This window comes from Carettochelys insculpta, chromosome 31 (assembly GCF_033958435.1).
Source record: "Carettochelys insculpta isolate YL-2023 chromosome 31, ASM3395843v1, whole genome shotgun sequence".
Lineage (NCBI taxonomy): Eukaryota > Metazoa > Chordata > Testudines > Carettochelyidae > Carettochelys > Carettochelys insculpta.
In genome coordinates, this window is record NC_134167.1 from 14669165 (window position 1) to 14693695 (window position 24531).

Below are 24531 nucleotides of genomic sequence, written 5' to 3' on the forward strand. Positions count from 1 at the left end.
GGAGGGAACAAATCAACTGGAGGGGCAGGGCTTGGGTCAGACGGGCAGGCGTGGCCTGGGCCGGGGACAGACGGGATGGGGGCCCTGTCGAGGGGCTGACTGTCCCTTTCTGCCCAGGACATGGTGGCTTCTCTGCCTGGTTCCCTGCAGCGCTGGGAGAAGCTACTCAAGGCCAGCTGCTGGGCCAGGGCTGCAGTGCAACGCCCTCTCTTGCTGAGAGTGTGGGCAGCGAACTCTGAGAGCAGCTGCTTGTGACACTGCAGCAATTCCCCCGCCCGTGATTCGGCTGAGTGAATGGGGCTGGCTCAGCCTGCTGCCCCCTCGGTCCTAGCGCTGAGTTCCAGGGTCTCTTTGCCTCCCCCACCCCACCCATCCCTGCCATGACGGCAGACAGTGCACAACCAGGCCATCTTACGCAGGCCTGACAGAGGGGGCGTGTGCACTTATGTCTTTGGGGCAGGGGAGCTCTTGTTCGTCAGAAACGCTGGGTGCTCAGAACCAAATCCCGTTGTTGCAGGTTGCAGTAATCTTGAAACTTCAGCCTTGAATATAGAGAAATGATGTGGATTTAGGATCCGACTTGTGTGTATTGTTTATGTAATAACTAGGGCTGTCAAGCGATTAAAACAATTAATTGTGCAATTCTGTGGCCCTTCGTGGCTTAGCCGTCCAATACTGGATTTGCACGGTCGATTGGCGTAACCGCCTGTCAGTCTATTTCCGAATTCTGGTTTCTGTCTTAGAAGGAAAAACTCTCGAAGTTCTTTAGCGTGGCTTGTACATATACTATCAAAGAATGAGGTGCCCTGTCATAGCGATCGTTGCCAAATGTAGATTCCCAAGGTTTTGGATGAATGTTGAATTTTTTCCTGGTACTTTTGCATGTATCCTTGAATCTTACCTTGGTCTTCCTCTTGTTCTCAACCCACCTGACCATTCACCGAAGAGGATTTCTTTGGGAAGACGTTCATCACCCATTCTTCTCACGTGAACAAGCTGTTGTGGTCCTCCGCTGTTGAGGATCACTATGAGGCTGGGCGTGCCACATCTTGACAGGACATCTGCATTTGAAACTTTATGTTGCCAGTTGATAGTCATAATTCTGCTAAGGCAGCGAAGATGGAAGCTGTTCAGTTTTTTCTTCTGATTCGAGTAAGCGGTCCATGCCTCAAAACCATATAGCAGGACACTCAGGACACGTGACTTGTAGATTAGGATGTTTGTTTTCACTGTCGGCTTAGGCTTGTTCCATGCTCGTTTCGTAAGTCTGCCAAAAATTGTAGCTGCCCTCCCGATTCTGATGTTCAGTTCTTTGTCCATGGATAGGTTTGCAGTGACAGTAGATCCAAGGTAACAGAATTGTTGAACCACATCTAATAGGCTGTTATCCAGAATGATGTTGGGTCGCCGAGGTATACCTTGAATGAATACCACAGTTTTCTTCATGCAAACAAAAACACGGGAAAACAACTTGCAGGCTTTGGCTAGAGAATCCATCAGTGACTATAGCGTGTCTTCATTACGAGCGACGAGGGCGGCATCATCTGTGAAGAGGAGTTCCCTGATGAGGACTTTCTTGACCTTAGTTTTGTCCTTGAGTCTTGCCAGGTTGTAGAGAGAGCCGCCCAATCTAATGTGGAGAAATACATCGCTGTCTGAATTTTGAAATGTGCAATTTAGTAGAACAGAGAAGAATGTGCCAAAGAGGGTAGGGGCAAGAACACGCCCTTGTTTGCCCTCCACTGTTCATCGCAAATGGTTCCGATGTAGATCCATCATATTGCACTGTTGCTTTTGTGGTTTTGTGAAAGGATGTTTTGCAGTTGAATAGGGTCAGTGGGCAGCCAATCTAGGTTAATGCTCTGTATAGTCCTGACCTACTAACTGGGTCAAACGCCTTTAGTAAGTCCACAAATGCTATGAATAACAGCTTTCCTGGTTCTCTGCATTTTTCCTGTAGTTGTGGAAGTGAGAAAATCACGTCCATCATTGACCCGCCAGCCCTGAAGCCGCATTGTGTTTCTGGATCTCAGTAACACAAAGATCTCAGCAAACTGAGAGATTGGGCAGCAAAATGGCAAATGAAATTTAATGTGGGTAAGTGTAAGGTAATGCATGTTGGAAAAAATAACCCAAATTACACGTACTACATGATGGGGTCAAATTTAGCTACGACAGATCAGGAAAGGGATCTTGGAGTTATAGTGGATAGTTCTCTGAAGACATCCACGCAGTGTGCAGCGGCAGTTAGTAAAGCAAATAGGATGTTAGGAATTATTAAAAAAGGGATCGATAATAAGACAAAAGATATCATACTTCCCCTATATAAAACTATGGTACGCCCACATCTTGAGTACTGCGTGCAGATGTGGTCTCCTCACCTCAAAAAAGATATATTGGCATTAGAAAAGGTTCAGAAAAGGGCGACTAAGATGATTAGGGGCTTGGAACGGGTCACATATGGGGAGAGGCTAGAGAGACTGGGACTTTTCAGTTTGGAAAAGAGGCGATTGAGGGGCGATAAGATAGAGGTATATAAAATCATGAATGGTGTGGAGAAAGTGAATATAGAAAAATTATTTACCTTTTCCCATAATACAAGAACTAGGGGACACCAAATGAAATTGATGGGTAGTAGGTTCAAAACTAATAAAAGGAAATTTTTCTTCACACAGCGCACAGTCAACCTGTGGAACTCCTTGCCCGAGGAGGCTGTGAAGGCCAGGACTCTATTAGGGTTTAAAAAAGAGCTAGATAAATTTTTGCAGGTTAGGTCCATAAATGGCTATTAGCCAGGGATAAAGTATGGTGCCCTAGCCCTCAGAACAAGGGCAGGAGATGGATGGCAGGAGATAAATCACTTGATCATTGTCTTCTGTTCTCCTTCTCTGGGGCACCTGGCATTGGCCACCGTCGGCAGATGGGATGCTGGGCTGGATGGACCTTTGGTCTGACCCAGTATGGCCGTTCTTATGTTCTTATGGATAGACTCCATCTGCGAGTTTTTGGAGGCGTTTGAGAATGACACGGGCAAATGTTTTGTCTGTGAGACTCAGTAACAAGAGGCCTTTGTAGTTGTTGCAGTCACCCTTGTTGCCTGTGTTATTATAGAGTACGATATTTGCATCCTTCATGTCCTGTGGGACACCTCCTACTCTCCAACATTTAGGAGTAAATCGCAGCGGAAGGGGAGGAGCACAGCCTTGTTTGCCTTCAGGACTTCAGCTGGAATTCTGTCATTTTCTTTGGAGAGAGCATCAAGACCTTGGGAAAGAGCCTCCTCCGTAGGCCCTGCATCTAGCTCAGACATTTCTGGAAGAGTTGGGCTGAGGTTGTCAAGTTCAGCTTGTGTTGCACGCTCGTGGGAATAAAGACTTGAGTAGTGTTCCACCCATCTGGACATCTGCAGCTTCTTGTCTGTGATCACCTGTCCATTGAAATGCTTCAGTGGGGCGACTTTGGTAACATTTGGGCTGAGTGCCCTCTTCAATCCTTCAGGTCACCCAGATCAGATGCCTTTTGAATATTAGAACATAGGTCGGCCGAGTACTTGTTCACACACCGCCTGGATTCTCTCTGAAGGAACCGATCTTGCACATCGAAGTTGATCTCTTATGCTTTGAGATGGGTTCTTTGTGTTGTTCAGATGAACCTGGTGTTTTTCTTCAAGAAGAGGCCTAAGAATATCAGCATTTTCATCAATCCAGCCTTTGTTAGAGAGTTTACATGTTCCAAAGGCAGATTTGGCACATTCATATATCGCATCTCCCAGCATAGACCATGTTTCATCAACAGTCTGTTGGTCATGTTTGTGTTCCGTTTTGCGAGTAAGATCATCTGTGAAGACAGAGCATTTCAGCGCATCTCTGGTATTGAAGGTATTTATTTTTGGCTTATGGCATTCCTTTGTCATGTAGAGTTTCTTTGGGCGATTTTTCACTCTGCTGATGATCAAGGAGTGATCAGTGTCACAGTCTGTGCTGTGACACGTGCATGTAATTTTGATGGTGTTGAGATGTTTCCTGCACGCCATTACAAGGTCAAGTTGATGCCAGTGACCAGATCTGGGGTGGTGCCATGAAACCGTATGACACTCTTTCAAGTTAAAGAAAGAATTAGTGATGCAGAGCTGATTCTAAGAGCTGAACTTGAGAAGCCTTTGACCATTTTGTTCATTTTCCCAGTACTCTGATGACCGAGGCAGATGGGCCAGGAATGATGGTCGCGTGCAACTCTTGCGTTGAAGTTGCCAAGGATGTACAGTTGTTCGCCAGTTGGAAAGGAGTCAATAACTTTCTGAAGATTATAATGCGTGGACCTTGTCTTTGCGGATGACGCCAACATGGGTGCTTAAGCACTGATGATGTTGACATATCCTGACTTGGTGCAGAGCTTCAGGAATATAATACGTTCCAATTCAGCTGTGGGTGTGTTGAAGGATTTCAGCAGATTGTTCCCAACAGCAAATCCAACTCCGTAGAGGTGGCGTTCTTCTGAACTCAAGCCCTTCCAAAAGAAAATGTAGTTGGTTTCTTTCACTGACCCAACATCTGCCGGCCTGGTTTGCTGGGGAGCAGAGAAGTCAATGTTCCGTTTGTGTAGCTGTTGATTGATGACTGCTGTTTTGCATATTGAGTCAGTGTTTGTAAGGTCATGGGTAGATTCACGTCCCAGACGCATGGTCTACACATTCCAGCTACCGAGCCGGAGGCAAGTTGATTTATTATTTTGTTGTTTGGTGGGTACTTCATTTACATCTACTTTTTGATATTTGGACTGTCCCAATGCACCCAATGAGGAAGCCAGATGTGGCGGATCAGCACCTTGTTGACTGAGGGCTGCCTGGCTTGAGGTGGGTGGTAGCTGACGAGTGGAGCGCAATGACTCCTCCCACTGAGGAAAGTGACCTGTGGTGGTGTCCTCTTTGCCAGTTGAGGAGGGCTTAGAACCCGTAACTGTCACTTCCCATGTTGTTTCCATGCTATCAGCAAGGATGGAGCGTCTTCTCCATTTGACACCCTCTTACACACTGCATTGCCTGGGCTAGTGTTTGGAGTAAATGCGTTGCCCAAGAGGCACTGTCCCCCTCTCGGTCGCCCCAGTTGAATCCAAAGGAGAGACAACAGTCAGTACGTTTGGAACTGAGGTGACTGCAAGGAGATGCCGGAGAGCAGGTTTGACGAATCCTCCCTGCTGACCACCTTAGGGTCTCCACTCCAGATTTTCTGTCTGGGTTTAATCCCATATCCTTTGGATCTCCCGAACCTACCCATCAGGCAGTGGGGGATTTTCTGACAGGGTTGTCTTCCCTGGGGTGACATAAGGGTCACACTCCCTTGGATGCTGGTGCCCAAATCATGGTTTGTTTGCTGTTTGGATTATCCAAAATAAGGCAGGGACCTGAGTATCCCTGGCCCTCCCCTCATGCAGAATGTGGGGGCAGAAGCCGCCCAGTCCGCCCACCTGCTGTCATGCATGGGGGTCTGCGCTGCCCGCCTGGTGCCCGTGGGCTGCTGACGCTGCTGCTACCCCTGCTCGGGGCTTGCGGAGGACCATGTGAGCAAGAAGAAGTAACACATGGCAAATGGCAGGGAGGATCGGGCTGGTTCAGTCCAACCTGACACCACCTGCTCCTCTGTCTCAAAGCTCCCCCGTCACCTGCAGCCCCCCTGCCCCCTCGGCCTGGCCCGCTCCCAGCACCCTCTTATCTCTGGCCTGGCCTGCTCACAACACCCCCCTGCACCTTCCAGCCTACTCCCAACAGCCCATGACCTACCACACTCCCAAAGCCCACCATCCCCATCCCTTAACCCACCTCCCTGGTAAGTTAAGGACTTAATTGCGCAATGAATCGAGCTGTTAAACAATAATGATACAATGGGCAAGACAAACACACACAAAACAGTGTGTAGCAACACAAACGCACACAGAACACACGCACACAGTGTGTAACAGTGCAGGTACGCATATACTCACAGTGGTATAGAAACACAGACCACGCGTCTGCCAGAGAGCTGAGTCAGGAAGGCAACCAGCTGGCAGCCCCACAGGGCAGGTCACAATGAGGGAGTACTGGCTTCCCCCTGCCACAGGGGACCAGGCCTGGAGCATCATCATCTGCTGGCAATCCCATGGGGGGGCCAGAGCACTGGGGCTGCCCCCAGCTGGGGTCCCATGGTTGTGGGCTAGGAGCTTGCTGGGGTGCAGAGCCCCACAGATGCAGGACCCTGGCTGGGAGGAGACTCATGGCTGGGAGCTGGCTTGGGCGTGGGACCCCAGACAGGGACAGCCCTCTGGCTGGGAGTCAGCTGGGGGCGTGGAGTGGCACTGATAGCCCAAAGCCGTGGGACTGGCCAGGAGCAGGCCCGCAGCTGGGAGGTGGCTGGGGCAAGAATCCCTGGTGTTCCTGCAGTCGTGGGACCCTAGCCCGAGCAGGGAACCAGCAGCTCTGGCTGCGAGTGCGGTGGAGCCGCTCCAGCAACCCCAGCTGTCAAGTGAGGCGGCGTTAAAACATGTTAATTCTGCCCTGCGTTAATCACAGGCATTAACCCAAGTTAATTGGCAGCCCTAGTAATAACCCTTCCTAAGCATTTGCTCAAAATGTCAGAGTCTGCCATGTCGGTCAATGGGAAACGAGTGTGGGGAGATTGGGGCTGTGGAAGGGTTTAAAGCCCCTTCTGAAGTGTCTCCAATTGCCCTTCTCCCCGCCAGGCTGCAGAACGCCCAGGTCCTGCTCCAGATCAGCCCCTGCCCCAAAGAGACGGAGAGAGGAAATGGCTGTGGCGGAGCCGGTGACCTTCGAGGAGGTGGCTGTGTGTTTCTCGGAGGAGGAGTGGGCGCTGCTGGACCCGGGGCAGAGAGCCCTCCACAGGGATGTGATGCGGGAGATTTATGAGACCGTGCGCTGGCTGGGTGAGGATCCCTGTCCCCTGGGGTGTTGGAGGCTGTGTGGGCCCTGCAGCAGCTGGGTTGGCTTTGGTTCAGGGTCCTTCATTGCCCCCCCGGCCCCAGTGTCAGGAGTGTCAGTCCCAGTGGTCATTGGCTCCTGTGTGAGAGACTGGCCCCTCCACGGGCCCTCCCAGGGGAAGCAGGTCCAGGGTCATGGCAGTGCAGCTGCCCGTCCCACAGCCCAGGTCTCCATGTGCTTCCCCACCAGCTTGGCCGTGTTCTGCCTTGGCCGGAGGTGTGAGTGGGAGGGCGCAGACGGGAACGGCAGGTACCAGAGCTGTGGGGCTGGGGCTGGCTGCTGTCAGTGCTGCAGGGTACCCGGTGCCAGTGTGCTGAACCCCTGGGAGGAGGGTGCGGTTCCCGGAGTCCTTTCCTGGCTGTGGCTGATCTCAGTGACATGCTGGTTCCTGCCAGTGGGAGGGGCTGGGCTCTGGGGCTGAGGGGGGTGATGAGGCAGCTCACGCTCTGTGAGTGTTCCCTGGGGTTGGGTGGTGGGGGGCTCTCTCATAGATAAACGTGAGCAGAGCTCTTCTGGCATTTCAGGCCCTGAACTTAGTCTCAGGAGACTTGTGTTCAATTCCCTGCCCCGACACAGACTTCCTGTATGAGCTTGGTCCATACCCGGCTCCCTAATCATCAGCAGCCTGGCCCTACCCAGAATTCACCTGGCTGCTCAGACAACTTCTACCTCCTGCTACTTCAAGAAGTGCATCCAAGCCAAAGACAGGGCAAGCCAGGAGCTTGCCAGCAAGGAGATCTGCGGCCAGAGTCCTTGGGGAACTAGAACTCTGCTAGGGCTTCTTACTCCAAGTTCTAGTGACCTACCATGTGGCACCTGCAGCCTGAGCTTTGCCTGGGGCCTCAGTTTCAGACCTTCCAGCCCTCGCAGAGCTCACGTTCTGAGTCGAGTGTTCCTGTCCTCCCCTGGGCTGGGGGTTAGAACGGGCCATGAGAGAGGCATTGGTGTACCTAGAGGGTGCAGCAGGGTGCTCGGCTCACCGAGGGAATGGGCTGGGCCGTTCCCGAGGCAGAGGTGATGCACCTTTGCTCTAGGTGAGTGTGCCAGGTGGGGAAAGAGCCTTTCTGGGTGGGCGACTCAGCTCCTGGGGCTGGAAGCAGTAATGGCTCAGACCTCAATGGGCAAGATGAGCACTTGGTTAACTGCCCCGCAAGCAGGATTTCCAGATTCCAGAGCTCATGGGATCTCTTGGGCAGAGCGAGGAGAGAAGCGGCACATCCCAGACCTCCAGGGCTGTGAGGAACAGGAGATCATCAGCGACCCCCACACAAGGGAGCAGCCAGCTAAAGACGCTCTCACGAACCGGTTTGTGTCCTCATAGCCCATGTCACTTGTGCGTTTTCATCCAGTCCACCTGACCCTCCAGCTTGTCTTCAGCTCCAGCCAGAGGGTGGGGGCAGGGCTGGATTCTCTCCTCTGGGGAAAGGTTGTGAGGGAGGAGGTGAACTCAGCTTATGAGTATTCAGCCGACTGAGCAGTTATTTGGTGTGTGTCCCCCTTTTCTGTTTCTCTGTCTGAGTTCTCCTTTCATCTCAGCACAGAAAATGATTCTTCCTCTGTCCCAGCAGGTGAGGGGATGGTGATTGAGAACAATGAGAAGAATCTTCAGCAGGAAGGATTGGAGCCAGTGGATCCAGGTGGAATGTTACTGGGAAGAGCTGAAGGATGCATTTCTCAGAGTCTGGAGCCGGGGGAGACTGGTGAAACTCAGCATAGCCCAGAAAGAGAGCAGGGAAACTTCAGCCACAGGAGCAGATGGGTGAAAAGAAACAAGCCAACCGTTCAACAGAAAATCACACATCAACAAGCACCTTATACTTGCAGTGACTGGGGGATAGTCTTCTCATGGAGACAGGCCTTTATTTTACACCAGAAAATCCACACAGGGGAGAGAGGTTTCAACGGTCTTGGCTGTGGGAAAAGCTTCTGTCATCTTTCAACTTTTACTGATCATCAGAGAACCCGCCCAGGAGAGAACCTGTTCATCTGCTCTGACTGTGGGAAAAGCTTCAGTTGGCTTTCATCTCTTAACAGTCACCGTACAGCTCACACAGGACAGAAACCCCATAACTGCTCTGACTCTGGGAGAAGCTTCAGAGAGAACTCAGACCTTGTTCGACATAGAGCTCCCACAGGGGAGAAGCCCTTCAAATGCTCGGCCTGTGGGAAGTGCTTCAGTCGGCGTTCCTATCTTAAAAGGCATCATACCATCCACACAGCAGAGAAACCCTACAGCTGCTCGGAGTGTGGGAAGCGGTTCAGTCAGCTCTCATACCTGAGTGAACATCAGATCATACACACCGGCGAGGGCCCCTACAACTGCTCTGATTGTGGGAAAAGCTTCAATAGGGGCTCACACCTTGTTGCACACAGGAGAACCCACACAGGAGAGAAACCCTTTAACTGCTCGGACTGTGGGAAATGCTTCAGTCGCCGCTCGTCTCTTAAGAGTCATCGTGCAATTCATATAGCAGAGAAAGCCTATAGCTGCTCTGAGTGTGGGGAGAGGTTCAGTCAGTGCTCAGATCTTACTGAGCATCAGATCATACATAAAAGAGAGGGAACCAACAACTGCTCAGACTGCGGGAAGAAGTTCAGTCGGTGCTCACCTCTTAACAGTCATCGTACAACCCACAGAGGGCAGAAACCCCATAACTGCTGTGATTGTGGGAAAAGCTTCAGACAGAGCTCAGACCTTGTTAGACATAGGAGGATGCATACAGGAGAGAAACCCTTCAAATGCTCTGACTGCGGGAAAAGCTTCAGTCGTCACTCAAGCCTTATTGATCATCAGAGAACCCACACAGGAGAGAAACCCTACAACTGCTCTGACTGTGGGGAAAGCTTCAGACGGAGGTCACACCTTGTTAGGCATAGTAGCATCCACACAGGAGAGAAACCCTTCAACTGCTCTTACTGTGAGGAAAGCTTCAGAGAGAACTCAGAGCTTGTTAGACATCAAAGAAGCCACCAAGGGGAGAACTCTTCAACGGCTCTGACTCCTGCAAAACTTTCAGTCAGAACACAATCTTCAGTGAATAACGAAGAATCAACATAGGGGAGAAACCTGAGGTCCCTTTAAGCTGTGTGGCCATGTGCGTGTGCAGCAGCCTATCAAGGGCCATGAAGATGCTTTGGGCTTTCGTGGGAGAGCTGCCTCTATCCCCTGGTCTCAGCCCCGTTCCAGCCCTACCACGGTGGGGGCCACTCGGCTATGCCCCAGCCCCAGAGCTGCCATGGCAGGAAGATGTGCCCTCTCCCCAGCGCATCACAGTAGCACCTGAGGGGGCGGGGGTGGAAAGAGAGCATAATTACTGCCTTCCCAGAGCACTGACCCCAGAGGAGTTGAGTTTTATTCCCTAGAACTGGGCTCTGGGGCTGGTAGTTGCTGTTAACAGAAAAGAATCCAAGTCATAGACATTCAACAGGTTTCATCCAACTGTGAAAAAGATCCTAATGCCATAGAGCAGGAAAGGAAAAACCATGCTAGAAACTGTAGAAGGTAGTACAGGTTAAACCTCTCTAGTCTGGCACCCTCTGGACCTGGCTGGAGCTGAACCAGAGAATTTGCCGAGCCACGGGAGGTCAGTATTGTATAGCAGCATTACCAATCCTTCCACTGGTTCCTGTGTTCTTAGGGGACATTTAGGCTATATTTAGACTGTGGTTGCTATTTTGGAATCAAAATGTATTTTGAAATAGTAACGCCATGGCTTTTCTCTGTGCTGCAAATAGCAGCATTGTTTTGAGTGTAGTTTTCTGGTTCCGCTGCCCCTCCATGAGAGGAATAAGGGGACCATTAAAATAGGCCCTTTTTCCCAAACTTCCGTGCCGTTTGGATGTTTGAAATAAGGTATCTCAAAGTAATTTATGCAATTTGTGTTGAGCAAATAGCATCAATTACTTCAAGTTACAACTGCAGTCGTAAACAAAGCTTTAGGGGCAAATTACAGCTAAATAATAGTACAGAACACTGAGCCAGGACTGGTGACTGTAAACAAACTTTATGAGACAGCATGTAACTTGGCCACACCTGTGTTAAATGGAAATCCAGCCAACTAAAATCACGCTGGACGATGGATGTTGCCAGACCAGAAAGTGACGGATTCGTGAGGTTCAGCCTGCACAGTCTTAAAACTGCCTAAGATTGAAGGTAATTCTTGTAAAATAAAACTAGAATTGGTTATATATATAACAACATAATATATATATAGTGCCCTCTCAAATACATGGTGATGGAAAGTCTCAGAGGCGTAGCTCTGATAGTCTGGAGTTTCACAGGTAACAAGCAGTCCTGGAGCAGCTTTGAGACTAACAAATTTATTGAGCCATGAACTTTTGTGGAGGTGAAACCCACTCCATTTCTGTCTGAAGAAGTGGGTATTACCCACCAAAGCTCATGATCTCAAAAGTTTGTTAGTCTCTAAGGTGCGACAGGACTGCTCGTTATTTATCAGATTCACGGTCTGTTTTGTCAATGTAGCAGTCACAAGATTTTAAAAATTGTAACTTTCATTAGGTCAGATATTTTAATTTGAAATGTCATGGTGCTGCGATTGTAGGCATCCTGATGGAAAAAGGACTTGTTGGGTGTGAGGGGGTGTCATTAAGTTAGTGTTGGGGGGAAGGGTGGTGTTATTGCTGCCTTTACTTCTGCACTGCCTCTGGTGGGGTGCTACCTTCAGAGCTGGGCACCTGGCTAAGAGCCCTAACTCTCCAGCCACCTTGCTCTGAAGCGGTGCAGAAGTGGGGGTGGCAGTATCACCTCCCTTCTAAAATATCATACACCAGTGACTCATCCAGGCGTCGAGACCCTGCAGATCCTCAGTGTGAGAGGATACCTGACATCACACACTGATAGGTTTGCAAGGTGTGAATTGGGAGGGCTTTGTTCCAGGTGGGCCTTCAAGGGCTGATTAAATTGGAGGCCAGGCTTGGAGTTGGGCCTACCCAGCCAACAGCCTTACAAGACGGCAGCCAAAGTGAACACTATGAGCAGCAAACAGAAGCAGCCAACAGGGAGTTAGCCTGGGAATTTGCTTTGTGGGGGAGCCCCATAGCTGTTGTCCCTGTCTTACAGGTTTGTTTCTCTTGTGTCCATTAAGGCAGCACTAGAAACGTCTAGGGGAGCTCTCTAAAGAAAGGGGAAAAAAGGACGGTGACATGTCTACCAAGAAGTCTGCTGTTGTGACCCGCTCAGCATGTGCCATGTTTGTCTTCCTCCCAAAGGACAGGAAGAATTTGATATGTCCCAAGAGTGCAAGCTGGTTGCCATTTTGGAAGAGAATGTTAAGAGGACTTGAGGTGCAAATATCAACCCTCAGGTCTATCGCAAAGTCTTCAGCTTGTCTGGACAGAAGGCATCACTGAGTGCTGCAGGAACAGCGGGCTGCTCAAAACACGGAAGAAAACTGGAAGCTTGTTACCTCCAAGAGAAGAAAACCAGTTCAGAGCTCTTCAATTCAAGTGGAGTTAAGCAACCGCTTTCAGCCTCTCTGCACAGGTGATATGTTGGAGATAGCTGGGCAGACTCCTCACAGGAAACAGAGTAGAAGACGACCCCGTGGATTGTAAGATATGGGATATACAGTGCTAGGGATAGGGGTTGTACGACCACCACCCTTCAGAGAAGAAGACAGGTTGTTGTGGTCGGGGGCTCCCTCTTACGAGGGACAGAGTCATCCATCTGCCATCCAGACCTCGAATCCCAGCAAGTTTGCAGCTTGTTGGGAGCTAGAATCTGATATGTTACAGAATCTCTTCCAAAAATTATCAAACCTGCAGACTATTACCCCTTCTTACTTCTCCATGTAGATACTAAAGACACAGCCAAGAGCGACCTTGACAAGATCACTGTGGATTACATAGCCCTAGGAAGAAAGATCAAGGAATATGGTGCACAAGTGGTGGTGTCATCCATCCTCCCTGTGGAGGGAAGGGTTCCAGGTAGGGATCATTGAATCGCTGAGATAAATGCCTGGTTGTATAGGTGGTGTCTCAGAGAAGGATTTGATTTCTTTGACCATGGGGTTCTCTTTCATGAACAAGGATTTCTAGAAAGAGATGGGATCCACCTAACGAACAGAGGAGAGTATCTTTGCAGGCAGGCTTCCAAACCTAGTCTCCGGCTCCGCTCTTTCAGAAGAGGGAAGGTAACCGCGTCAGCTCTCCCTTTGGGAAGAACACAGAGGTCTTTTGAAAGGGCGGATTGAACCTTCAATCCACTTTTGGTGTGTTGTCATGTGCTTTCAAGAGGCTGTCATTTGATTTTTAGCCTTTTGAAAGAGGGCTCCCGTGTAGACACAACTAAGGGCACATGGCTGACTTATCTCCAGCCTTTCATCCGCCATAATCCCCAAATCCTTTTGTGCTGCACTGCTACTTAGCCAGTCAGTCCCCAGTGCTTTCTTCTGCACCCCAGATTTCTTTTGGCCCAATCCTTCAATTTGACTAGGTCAGTCTGGACCCTACCCCAACTCTCTAATGCATCTACCCCTCCCCCAGCTTAGCATCATCCGCAAATTTGCTGAGGGTGCAATCCATCCCCTCATCCAGGTCATTAACAAAGATGTTGAACAGAACTATCCCTAGAACCGATCCCTGGGACACTCCACTTCAAACCGACTGCTAATCGGACATCCAGCCATTGATTACTACCTGCTGGGCCCTACCATCTAGCTAGCTTTCTAGCCACCTTACAGTCCATTTATCCAATCCAGACTTCCTTAACTTGGGGAAAGAACAAATCAGATATCAGAAATGGCAATATACAAAAACCCGTAGGAGAGCACTTCAATCTCCCAGGCCACACAGTAGCAGACTTAAAAGTAGCTATCCTGCAGCAAAGAAATTTCAGCACCAGACTCCAAAGAGAAATTTCTGAGCTACAATTCATCTGCAAATTCGACACCCTCAGCTCAGGCTTAAACAAAGACTGCGAATGGCTGGCTAAATACAGAAGCAGCTTCCCCTCCCTTGGTGTTCACACCTCCAGATCAACTGCTGGTAGTAAGCCTCACCCTCGCTGACTGAGCTAACCTTGTTATCCCCACCCTTGCTCTGGCTTATTTATACCTGGCCCTGCAGATTTCCAAGACCAACATCTGATGAAATGAGTCTGTGCGCACAATAGCTCACGCTCAAAACTTTTCTGTTGGTCTATGAGGTGCCACAGGACCCTTCATTGCTGTATCAAAAGCTTTGCTAAAGTCAAGCTATTATCACATCCATTGACTTTCCCATGTCCACAGGGTCTGTTACGGAAGCTGGTCAGGTTGGTCAGGCAGGACTTGCCCTTGGTGACTCCATGTTGACTACTTTCTCCTCTTCCAAGTAGTTCAAAATGGATTCCTTGAGGATCCGCTCCATGATTATTCCGGGGACTGAGGTAAGGCTGACCGGTCTGTAGTTCCCTAGATTCTCCTTCTTTCCTATTTTAAAGCTAGGAACTGTCTTTAAACATGGGCACTACATTTGTCTTTTTCCAATCATCCAGGACCTCTCCTGCTCTCCACGAGTTTTCAAAAGTAATAACCAAAGGCTTTGCAATGATATTTGTCAATTCCCTCAGCACCTTTGGATGCATTAAATCCAGACCTCTGGATTTGTGTGTGTCAAGTTTTTCTAAATCATTCTTAACCTGTTGTTTCCTTCCTCCCCCTGGCGCGAGATCTGCCAACCTCCTTGCCTAGTGCAGTAGTGAAAGAGGCTCACTTTACAGCTTCTGCAGCAGAGCAGGCTGTGGAGCTTGGCTTTGGGGCTTTGCATCTGTTTGAACCACAGGTTCAGTGCAACCTTCTGGGCACCATGAAGGGCACGTTTATTGGAACCTTAAAAAGCTGCTGGGCTGAGTAATGCCCTCTGACCCAAACCTGCTGTGTCAGATACCACACTGCCTTTGAGGGGAAAGTGCGCTACATTAATGCCCCAGTAAGATTAAAGGAAAGGAAAAAAGAATGAATATCCTGACAAGGTTGCATCTCAGCAGCTGGGCAGGGATAATTAGCCCTTTGCCTGATGCGAAACAATGAAGCACAATTTTTAGGAAGCTTGTGGTGTTGAATGTTGATTTCTTTTTTAAAAATAAGGAGCCCCCCAAGTGTTCATTTGGCACCAGAGTTTAATATGCACCCAGCCCTATCCCAAGCAGCTTCACAAGGTGCATCACTTAACAAAATGCTCTGCTGCACCCAGAGGATTTGCTGGCGGCAAAGGACTGTCCAGACAGAGTCCTGGATTCTCCAGGTCAGGTCAGGTGCCCCCAGGGCCTCTTTGTTCCCTGGCAGCATGGGACATGCAGCACAGAAGGAATACGGTGTCGAGACTGAGGTGCCCAGCTGCCATGGAAACGAATGGGAGTTGTGCTTTTACATGCTCTGCGTGGCTCTGCAACACCTCACCTCTGGGGAATCACAGAAGAGCTTGGGGGCAAATTTTCAAAAGCACCATCTGCCCCAAGAGCCCACGTCCCACTGCCAAAGGAGACCGAGACCTGAATCCCCAAAGGCACTTGCCTGTTGTGATGTTCAGCATTATGGGGCCTCACTTTTAGCACCTAAACAATCTCTGAGAACATCAGAGCAGCTGCCCTGGGTCAGACCAATGGGCCGGGCAGCCAAGACCAGGCGCCCCAGAGGGAATGCACGGAACAGGGCAGTGACCGAACAATCCAGCCCTTGGTGTCTGGTCCCAGCATCCAGCAGTCAGTGTTAGGGACACCCTTCAGCACAGGGCTCTGTCCCTGCCTGTCTGGGCTGAGAGCATGGGCGGCCATTGCCCCAATGTCTGAACCAGTTATGCGTTTGGCCTTAAAATCCCGGCATCCCCCGGCCGTGAGTCCCAGGGGCTACGGGTATGAAGAGCTTCTGCCTTTTGTTTGCTTTAGACCTGTTGCATCATCACCCTGGTCCCTGTTTTATCTGGGGAGGGATTAAACTTCACTGGTCACTGTCTCTGCACTAGTCATGCGTTTATAGAACAGTGGAGCAAGGGTGTCAGAGTCAGGAGGCTCTGGATGTCCAGATAACAGATTAGATCATTTAACTGTCTCTTCTGGCAACAAAGGCTGCAAAGCTCTGCAACCTGCCTGTGGCACTGAGTGGCCTCTGGGGTTCTGCTGTGCAGGTGCCTTGAGCCCCAGAACCACCACTGAGTGAGTGGAGGGGGGCTGACCCCGGGGAGCAGCTCCACCAAGCAAGGGGGCTGCCAGGGGCAGGACATGAGCCCTTCAGGGCAGGGTTGGGTGGAACGGTGACATCACAAGGGCCTTTTGCAGTATCTCAGCAGATTGGTTAAAGGAAGCAGGGGGGCAGCAACCTCAGCCAGGTGGGACAAGGGCCATCTCAGAGAGCCCCCAGGGCTTTGCCACAGTGTCTCCTTGAGCCCTGCCTTGGAGACTGGAGAGAGAATTCAGGGTAAGGCATGTGAGCGTGAGGAGGAGCCTCTTTGGCCATTCTCCTTTCCCATCACTAACCACACGGGATGCAAACATCCCTGCGGGGAAGGTCAGAGCCTGATCCAGCTGGTGCTGGGCAAAGTGAAGTCAGAGAATACACCAGGTTAAGGTTCTGCCCACCCCAGGGGAACAGAGCAGTGAATGAATCGGGGTCCTCCTTCCAGCTCCCTTGGCCCAGAGTTGTAAAGCACAAGTCTGTGAGCCACTAATGAAGGGGCACTAACAGGCCATGTACCACAGAAAACCCTCTTAAAAGGTGTGTTAACTGTGTACGACAAAGAAGTGTGTTCTACTGGCTGTATGCTGAGGTAAATTGTATGAACATTACTTTGTTGTTCAGCTATTGCCTTTGCTATATGAAGTGTTCTGGAAAGCTAGCAGCACCAGTTAGAGGCTGGACCAAGAGTCACTCAAGTGGTTTCTTTTTCTGGGGATCTGCACCTTCTGTAGCCCTGAAAACAAAGGCTTTTTGTTCCCTAAAACTCTGGGGGGGGGTGGAAAAACGAAACGAGACTCCTAGTCTGCGTGTCTGAAAAATGTGCGTCCTGGAGGGATTTTGCTCATGATTATTGAATTCTTTCCTTGAATTCTGGGGTGGCAGAGATGTGTTTGTGGTGTTGTGAAGGGCACGACTCTAGCTGCATACACAAAAGAATGAGCTAAGTTACTGGAATAGAGGTGTGTTGATGGCTGTCGGCCAATATGGCCACGGATAGAATCCAAACCTCTGGTTGTCCTGAGCCTCTGAGTGCCAGAGGCTATGCTGTACCTAACCTATGCTGACCTTCTAAGCTCTGATGGCGGCTGGGTGGTAAGGCCAGTCATTCACAGGTTGTGGGCTCAAGTCCCCCCCAGTCACTTCTGCATCTCTCCGTTGACCACAGCAGGTTTTGTCAAATAGGCAACCCTTGGACATGGCCAACTGGGCCCGTGACAAGTGAGGATGGACACAGCTGTCTGCAAGCGCTACAGGCCTGTACACAACCGAGGTTAGAGAGGGAGCCAGGCTAGTCTATGTCCTATCACTCATAAACTCTTTTGCCAGTCTTTGAACCGCTGCTGGACCGCTTTTTGTTTTGACAGTGTACAGACGAGCCCGGCTCCCTCTCTGTTACTGACACAAATAACGCATCAAGCGCTGAGCTGCCGGGGGCCAGACCTGCGTCTGCAGCCCCCAGCCCCACCAGACCAGACTCAGGACTGAGGGCCGCACGCGGGGTCTGTCCCGGCGGGAGCGGGGGCTGCAGAAGAGGGTCTGGCCCGGCGGGAGCGGGGGCTGCAGAAGAGGGTCTGTCCTGGCGGGGGCGGGGGCTGCACATGGGGGTCTGGCCGGCGGGAGCGGGGGCTGCAGAAGGGGGTCTGGCCGGCGGGGGCGGGGGCTGCAGATGGGGGTCTGTCCCGGCGGGGGCGGGGGCTGCAGAAGAGGGTCTGGCCCGGCGGGAGCGGGGGCTGCAGAAGGGGGTCTGTCCTGGCGGGGGCGGGGGCTGCACATGGGGGTCTGGCCGGCGGGAGCGGGGGCTGCAGAAGGGGGTCTGGCCGGCGGGGGCGGGGGCTGCAGATGGGGGTCTGTCCCGGCGGGGGCGGGGGCTGCAGAAGAGGGTCTGGCCGGCGGGGGCGGGGGCTGCAGAAGGGGGTCTGTCCCGGCGGGGGCGGGGGCTGCAGAAGAGGGTCTGGCCGGCGGGGGCGGGGGCTGCAGAAGGGGGTCTGTCCCGGCGGGGGCTGCAGAAGGGGGTCTGGCCCGGCGGGAGCGGGGGCTGCAGAAGAGGGTCTGGCCGGCGGGGGCTGCAGAAGAGGGTCTGTCCTGGCGGGGGCGGGGGCTGCAGAAGAGGGTCTGGCCGGCGGGGGCGGGGGCTGCAGAAGGGGGTCTGGCCCGGCGGGGGCTGCAGAAGGGGGTCTGTCCCGGCGGGGGCGGGGGCTGCAGAAGAGGGTCAGGCCCGGCAGGGGCGGGGGCTACAGAAGGGGGTCTGGCCCGGCGGGAGCGGGGGCTGCAGAAGAGGGTCTGGCCGGCGGGGGTGGGGGCTGCAGATGGGGGTCTGTCCCGGCGGGGGCGGGGGCTGCAGAAGAGGGTCTGGCCCGGCGGGGGCGGGGGCTACAGAAGGGGGTCTGTCCCGCGGGAGCGGGGGCTGCAGAAGGGGGTCTGGCCCGGCGGGGGCGGGGGCTGCAGAAGGGGGTCTGGCCGGCGGGGGCGGTGGCTGCAGATGGGGGTCTGTCCCGGCGGGGGCGGGGGCTGCAGAAGAGGGTCTGGCCCGGCGGGAACGGGGGCTGCAGAAGAGGGTCTGGCCGGCGGGGGCGGGGGCTGCAGAAGGGGGTCTGGCCGGCGGGGGCGGGGGCTGCAGAAGGGGGTCTGGCCCGGCGGGGGCTGCAGAAGGGGGTCTGGCCGGCGGGAGCGGGAGCGGGGGCTGCAGAAGGGGGTCTGGCCCGGCGGGGGCAGGGGCTGCAGCTACAGCTGCAGAAGGGGGTCTGGCCCGGCGGGGGCTGCAGAAGGGGGTCTGGCCCGGCGGGGGCGGGGGCTGCAGCTGCAGCTGCAGAAGGGGGTCTGGCCGGCGGGGGCGGGGGCTGCAGAAGGGGGTCTGGCCCGGCGGGGGCGGTGGCTGCAGATGGGGGTCTGTCCCGGTGGGGGCGGGGGCTGCAGAAGGGGGTCTGGCCGGTGGGGGCGGGGGCTGCAGAAAGGGGTCTGTCCCGGCGGGGGCGGTGGCTGCAGATGGGGGTCTGTCCCGGCGGGAGCGGGGGCTGGGGCTGCAGAAGGGGGTCTGGCCTGGCGGGGGCGGGGGCTGCAGAAGGGGGTCTGGCCGGCGGGAGCAGGGGCTGCAGAAGGGGGTCTGGCCCGGCGGGAGCGGGGGCTGGGGCTGCAGAAGGGGGTCTGGCCGGCGGGGGCGGGGGCTGCAGAAGGGGGTCTGGCCCGGCGGGAGAGGGAGCTGCAGAAGGGGGTCTGGCCGGCGGGGGCGGGGGCTGCAGAAGGGGGTCTGGCCGGCGGGGGCGGGGGCTGCAGAAGGGGGTCTGTCCCGGCGGGGGCTGCAGAAGGGGGTCTGGCCCGGCGGGAGCGGGGGCTGCAGAAGAGGGTCTGGCCGGCGGGGGCTGCAGAAGAGGGTCTGTCCTGGCGGGGGCGGGGGCTGCAGAAGAGGGTCTGGCCGGCGGGGGCGGGGGCTGCAGAAGGGGGTCTGGCCCGGCGGGGGCTGCAGAAGGGGGTCTGTCCCGGCGGGGGCTGCAGAAGAGGGTCAGGCCCGGCAGGGGCGGGGGCTACAGAAGGGGGTCTGGCCCGGCGGGAGCGGGGGCTGCAGAAGAGGGTCTGGCCGGCGGGGGTGGGGGCTGCAGATGGGGGTCTGTCCCGGCGGGGGCGGGGGCTGCAGAAGAGGGTCTGGCCCGGCGGGGGCGGGGGCTACAGAAGGGGGTCTGTCCCGCGGGAGTGGGGGCTGCAGAAGGGGGTCTGGCCCGGCGGGGGCGGGGGCTGCAGAAGGGGGTCTGGCCGGCGGGGGCGGTGGCTGCAGATGGGAGTCTGTCCCGGCGGGGGCGGGGGCTGCAGAAGAGGGTCTGGCCCGGCGGGAACGGGGGCTGCAGAAGAGGGTCTGGCCGGCGGGGGCGGGGGCTGCAGAAGGGGGTCTGGCCGGCGGGGGCGGGGGCTGCAGAAGGGGGTCTGGCCCGGCGGGGGCTGCAGAAGGGGGTCTGGCCGGCGGGAGCGGGAGCGGGGGCTGCAGAAGGGGGTCTGGCCCGGCGGGGGCAGGGGCTGCAGCTACAGCTGCAGAAGGGGGTCTGGCCCGGCGGGGGCTGCAGAAGGGGGTCTGGCCCGGCGGGGGCGGGGGCTGCAGCTGCAGCTGCAGAAGGGGGTCTGGCCCGGCGGGGGCGGGGGCTGCAGAAGGGGGTCTGGCCGGCGGGGGCGGGGGCTGCAGAAGGGGGTCTGGCCCGGCGGGGGCGGTGGCTGCAGATGGGGGTCTGTCCCGGTGGGGGCGGGGGCTGCAGAAGGGGGTCTGGCCGGTGGGGGCGGGGGCTGCAGAAAGGGGTCTGTCCCGGCGGGGGCGGTGGCTGCAGATGGGGGTCTGTCCCGGCGGGAGCGGGGGCTGGGGCTGCAGAAGGGGGTCTGGCCTGGCGGGGGCGGGGGCTGCAGAAGGGGGTCTGGCCGGCGGGAGCAGGGGCTGCAGAAGGGGGTCTGGCCCGGCGGGAGCGGGGGCTGGGGCTGCAGAAGGGGGTCTGGCCGGCGGGGGCGGGGGCTGCAGAAGGGGGTCTGGCCCGGCGGGAGAGGGAGCTGCAGAAGGGGGTCTGGCCGGCGGGGGCGGGGGCTGCAGAAGGGGGTCTGGCCGGCGGGGGCGGGGGCTGCAGATGGGGGTCTGTCCCGGCGGGGGCGGGGGCTGCAGAAGGGGGTCTGGCCGGCGGGGGCGGGGGCTGCAGAAGAGGGTCTGGCCGGCGGGGGCGGGGGCTGCAGAAGGGGGTCTGGCCGGCGGGGGCGGGGGCTGCAGAAGGGGGTCTGGCCCGGCGGGGGCTGCAAAAGGGGTTCTGGCCGGCGGGAGCGGGAGCGGGGGCTGCAGAAGGGGGTCTGGCCCGGCGGGGGCTGCAGAAGGGGGTCTGGCCGGCGGGGGCGGGGGCTGCAGAAGGGGGTCTGTCCCGGCGGGGGCGGTGGCTGCAGATGGGGGTCTGTCCCGGCGGGGGCGGGGGCTGCAGAAGGGGGTCTGGCCGGCGGGGGCGGGGGCTGCAGAAAGGGGTCTGTCCCGGCGGGGGCGGTGGCTGCAGATGGGGGTCTGTCCCGGCGGGAGCGGGGGCTGGGGCTGCAGAAGGGGGTCTGGCCGGCGGGAGCGGGGGCTGCAGAAGGGGGGCTGGCCCGGCGGGAGCGGGAGCGGGGGCTGCAGAAGGGGGTCTGGCCCGGCGGGAGCGGGAGCTGCAGAAGGGGGTCTGGCCGGCGGGGGCAGGGGCTGCAGATGGGGGTCTGTCCCGGCGGGGGCGGGGGCTGCAGATGGGGGTCTGTCCCGGCGGGGGCGGGGGCTGCAGAAGGGGGTCTGTCCCGGCGGGGGCGGGGGCTGCAGAAGGGGGTCTGGCCTGGCGGGAGCGGGGGCGGGGGCTGCAGAAGGGGGTCTGGCCGGCGGGGGCGGGGGCTGCAGAAGGGGGTCTGGCCGGCGGGGGCGGGGGCGGGGGCTGCAGATGGGGGTCTGGCCGGCGGGGGCGGGGGCTGCAGAAGGGGGTCTGGCCGGCGGGGGCGCCGCGGCTGATGAATCAGGCGCTGCTGGACGGTGACTACCGGCCCCAGGCGGGGGAGCGCGGCGCAGAGGGGCCGAGTGACGCTGCCTGCCGGGGCGGGGAGCGGGCCGGGCGCTCTCCTGGCCGGACGCACCGTGGGAGCCCCCCGCCTGCCTTGCCCGAGCGAGCCGCGGGGCACACGGGGCGGGACTGGCTCCCCTCTGATCTCGCGTCGCACGTGGGCCCCGCGCGCATGCGCAGGGCCGGGCGGTGGGCGGCTGCCTGGCGCCCGCGCAGCCCACAGGTGGGGAGGCGCTGACAGAGCCCCTACCGCAGCAACTCCCGCGTGCGTCACTTCCTCCTCCCCCCGTCTGCCCCCACCGCGGCCAGCTCCCGCGTGCGTCACTTCCTCCTCCCCCCCACCGCAGCAGCTCCCGCCCAGACTTCAGCCCTCAGCCCGCGCTTGGCCCCACCGTTGTACTCGGTTCCGTTCGGCCGGGGCAGCAGCATATGGGCTGCTCGGGCCTGGCTCGGGTCCCCAGCGAGGCCTCAGAAGCACTGAGCATGCGCAAGTGCCTGCTGCCCAACCAAAGGGAGAAGCTCTTGACAGACAGTAGAAAGGGCCAATGGGAGCCGGGTTCGGAGCACGGGACAGTCTCTGAATGGCCAGTGTGGTCCGGCTGTTGAGGGGGTGTCAATAGGGCAGGGGGCGGGACGCTCCGGCGCTGCCGGTGTTTGCTCTCACAGCTGCTCTCCGGAACCGCCCCCCGCCCGCCACTGCCCGGATCCCGCTGGGTCCTAGCGCCCTTCTCATCCTGGCGCTGCTCTGCCCGGGTTCCCGGGGGGGGGCAGATGGGGGTGGGAGTGAGGGAACTGCCCGGGTTCCCTGGGGGGGGGGTAGATGGGGGTGGGAGTGAGGGAACTGCCCGGGTTCCCGGGGGGGGCAGATGGGGGTGGGAGTGAGGGAACTGCCCGGGTTCCCTGGGGGATGGGAGTGAGGGAACTGCCCGGGTTCCCGGGGGGGGGCAGATGGGGGTGGGAGTGAGGGAACTGCCCGGGTTCCCTGGGGGATGGGAGTGAGGGAACTGCCCGGGTTCCCGGGGGGGGGTAGATGGGGGTGGGAATGAGGGAACTGCCCGGGTTCCCTGGGGGATGGGATTGAGGGAACTGCCCGGGTTCCCTGGGGGGGGGGCACATGGGGGTGGGAGTGAGGGAACTGCCCGGGTTCCCTGGGGGATGGGAGTGAGGGAACTGCCCGGGTTCCCTGGGGGGGGGGCACATGGGGGTGGGAGTGAGGGAACTGCCCGGGTTCCCGGGGGGGGGCAGATGGGGGCTGGGAGTGAGGGAACTGCCCGGGTTCCCGGGGGGGGCAGATGGGGGTGGGAGTGAGGGAACTGCCCGGGTTCCCGGGGGGGGCAGATGGGGGATGGGAGTGAGGGAACTGCCCGGGTTCCCGGGGGGGGTAGATGGGGATGGGAGTGAGGGAACTGCCCGGGTTCCCGGGGGGGGGGTAGATGGGGAAGGGAGTGAGGGAACTGCCCCGGTTCCCGGGGGGGGCAGATGGGGGTGGGAGTGAGGGAACTGCCCGGGTTCCCGGGGGGGGTAGATGGGGAAGGGAGTGAGGGAACTGCCCGGGTTCCCGGGCGGGGGCAGATGGGGGTGGGAGTGAGGGAACTGCCCGGGTTCCCGGGGGGGGCAGATGGGGAAGGGAGTGAGGGAACTGCCCAGGTTCCCGGGGGGGGCAGATGGGGATGGGAGTGAGGGAACTGCCCGGGTTCCCGGGGGCGGGTAGATGGGGCTGGGAGTGAGGGAACTGCCTGGGTTCCCGGGGGGGGGGGTAGATGGGGGTGGGAGTGAGGGAACTGCCCGGGTTCCCGGGGGGGGTAGATGGGGCTGGGAGTGAGGGAACTGCCTGGGTTCCCGGGGAGGGGGTAGATGGGGGTGGGAGTGAGGGAACTGCCCGGGTTCCCGGGGGGGGTAGATGGGGGTGGGAGTGAGGGAACTGCCCGGGTTCCCGGGGGGGGGTAGATGGGGGTTGGAGTGAGGGAACTGCCTGGGTTCCTGGGGGGGGGTAGATGGGGATGGGAGTGAGGGAACTGCCCGGGTTCCCGGGGGGGGGGTAGATGGGGGTGGGAGTGAGGGAACTGCCTGGGTTCCCGGGGGGGGTAGATGGGGCTGGGAGTGAGGGAACTGCCTGGGTTCCCGGGGGGGGTAGATGGGGGCTGGGAGTGAGGGAACTGCCCGGGTTCCCGGGGGGGGGGCAGATGGGGGCTGGGAGTGAGGGAACTGCCCAGGTTCCCACGGGGGGGGCAGATGGGGGTGGGAGTGAGGGAACTGCCCGGGTTCCCGGGGGGGGCAGATGGGCGCTGGGAGTGAGGGAACTGCCCGGGTTCCCGGGGGGGTAGATGGGGATGGGAGTGAGGGAACTGCCTGGGTTCCCGGGGGGGGGGTAGACGGGGGGCTGGGAGTGAGAGAACTGCCCGGGTTCCCTGGGGGATGGGAGTGAGGGAACTGCCCGGGTTCCCAGGGGGGGTAGATGGGGATGGGAGTGAGGGAACTGCCCGGGTTCCCTGGGGGGGTAGATGGGGGTGGGAGTGAGGGAACTGCCTGGGTTCCCGGGAGGGGGTAGATGGGGGTGGGAGTGAGGGAACTGCCCGGGTTCCCTGGGGGCTGGGAGTGAGGGAACTGCCCGGGTTCCCGGGGGGGGGCAGATGGGGGCTGGGAGTGAGGGTCAGGGGACAGCTGAGCTGGTCGCAAGTTTCAGTACTTAACCTGGGGCCCAGGAAGGAAAGAACATGAAGCAGGAAAGGAAGGGGGGAAGAAGAAACACCTTTAGGAGGACTCACTCCCCAGGACGCAAACAGGGGATGGCTGCTGCCGTCTCAGGACTGGTGAGCACGACCGTGTGCTCAGCGTCTGCTCTGCTTTCTCGGTACGTGTGACTACATCG

General features: G+C 57.3%; 1 protein-coding gene across 4 annotated transcripts in view; it reads left to right on the top strand.

Moving 5' to 3' along the window:
- LOC142004355 (uncharacterized) overlaps nt 1-14500 on the top strand; it is a 44657-nt gene extending 30157 nt beyond the window's left edge. Inside the window, exons 2-4 of one of the 4 annotated variants that reach the window (XR_012642984.1) lie at nt 6712-6912; nt 8533-11120; nt 12073-14500. Coding sequence is in view for 3 of the 4 variants with exons in the window: in XM_074981949.1 (XP_074838050.1) it covers nt 6712-6912; nt 8533-10025 (1694 nt within the window). In the remaining variant the exon portion in view is untranslated. Of the gene's footprint in view, nt 1-6711; nt 6913-8532 lie in introns of all 4 variants that reach the window. The other 3 variants (XM_074981949.1, XM_074981950.1, XM_074981951.1) reach the window with 3 other exon arrangements.
- The last annotated feature ends 10031 nt before the right edge of the window (nt 14501-24531 follow it).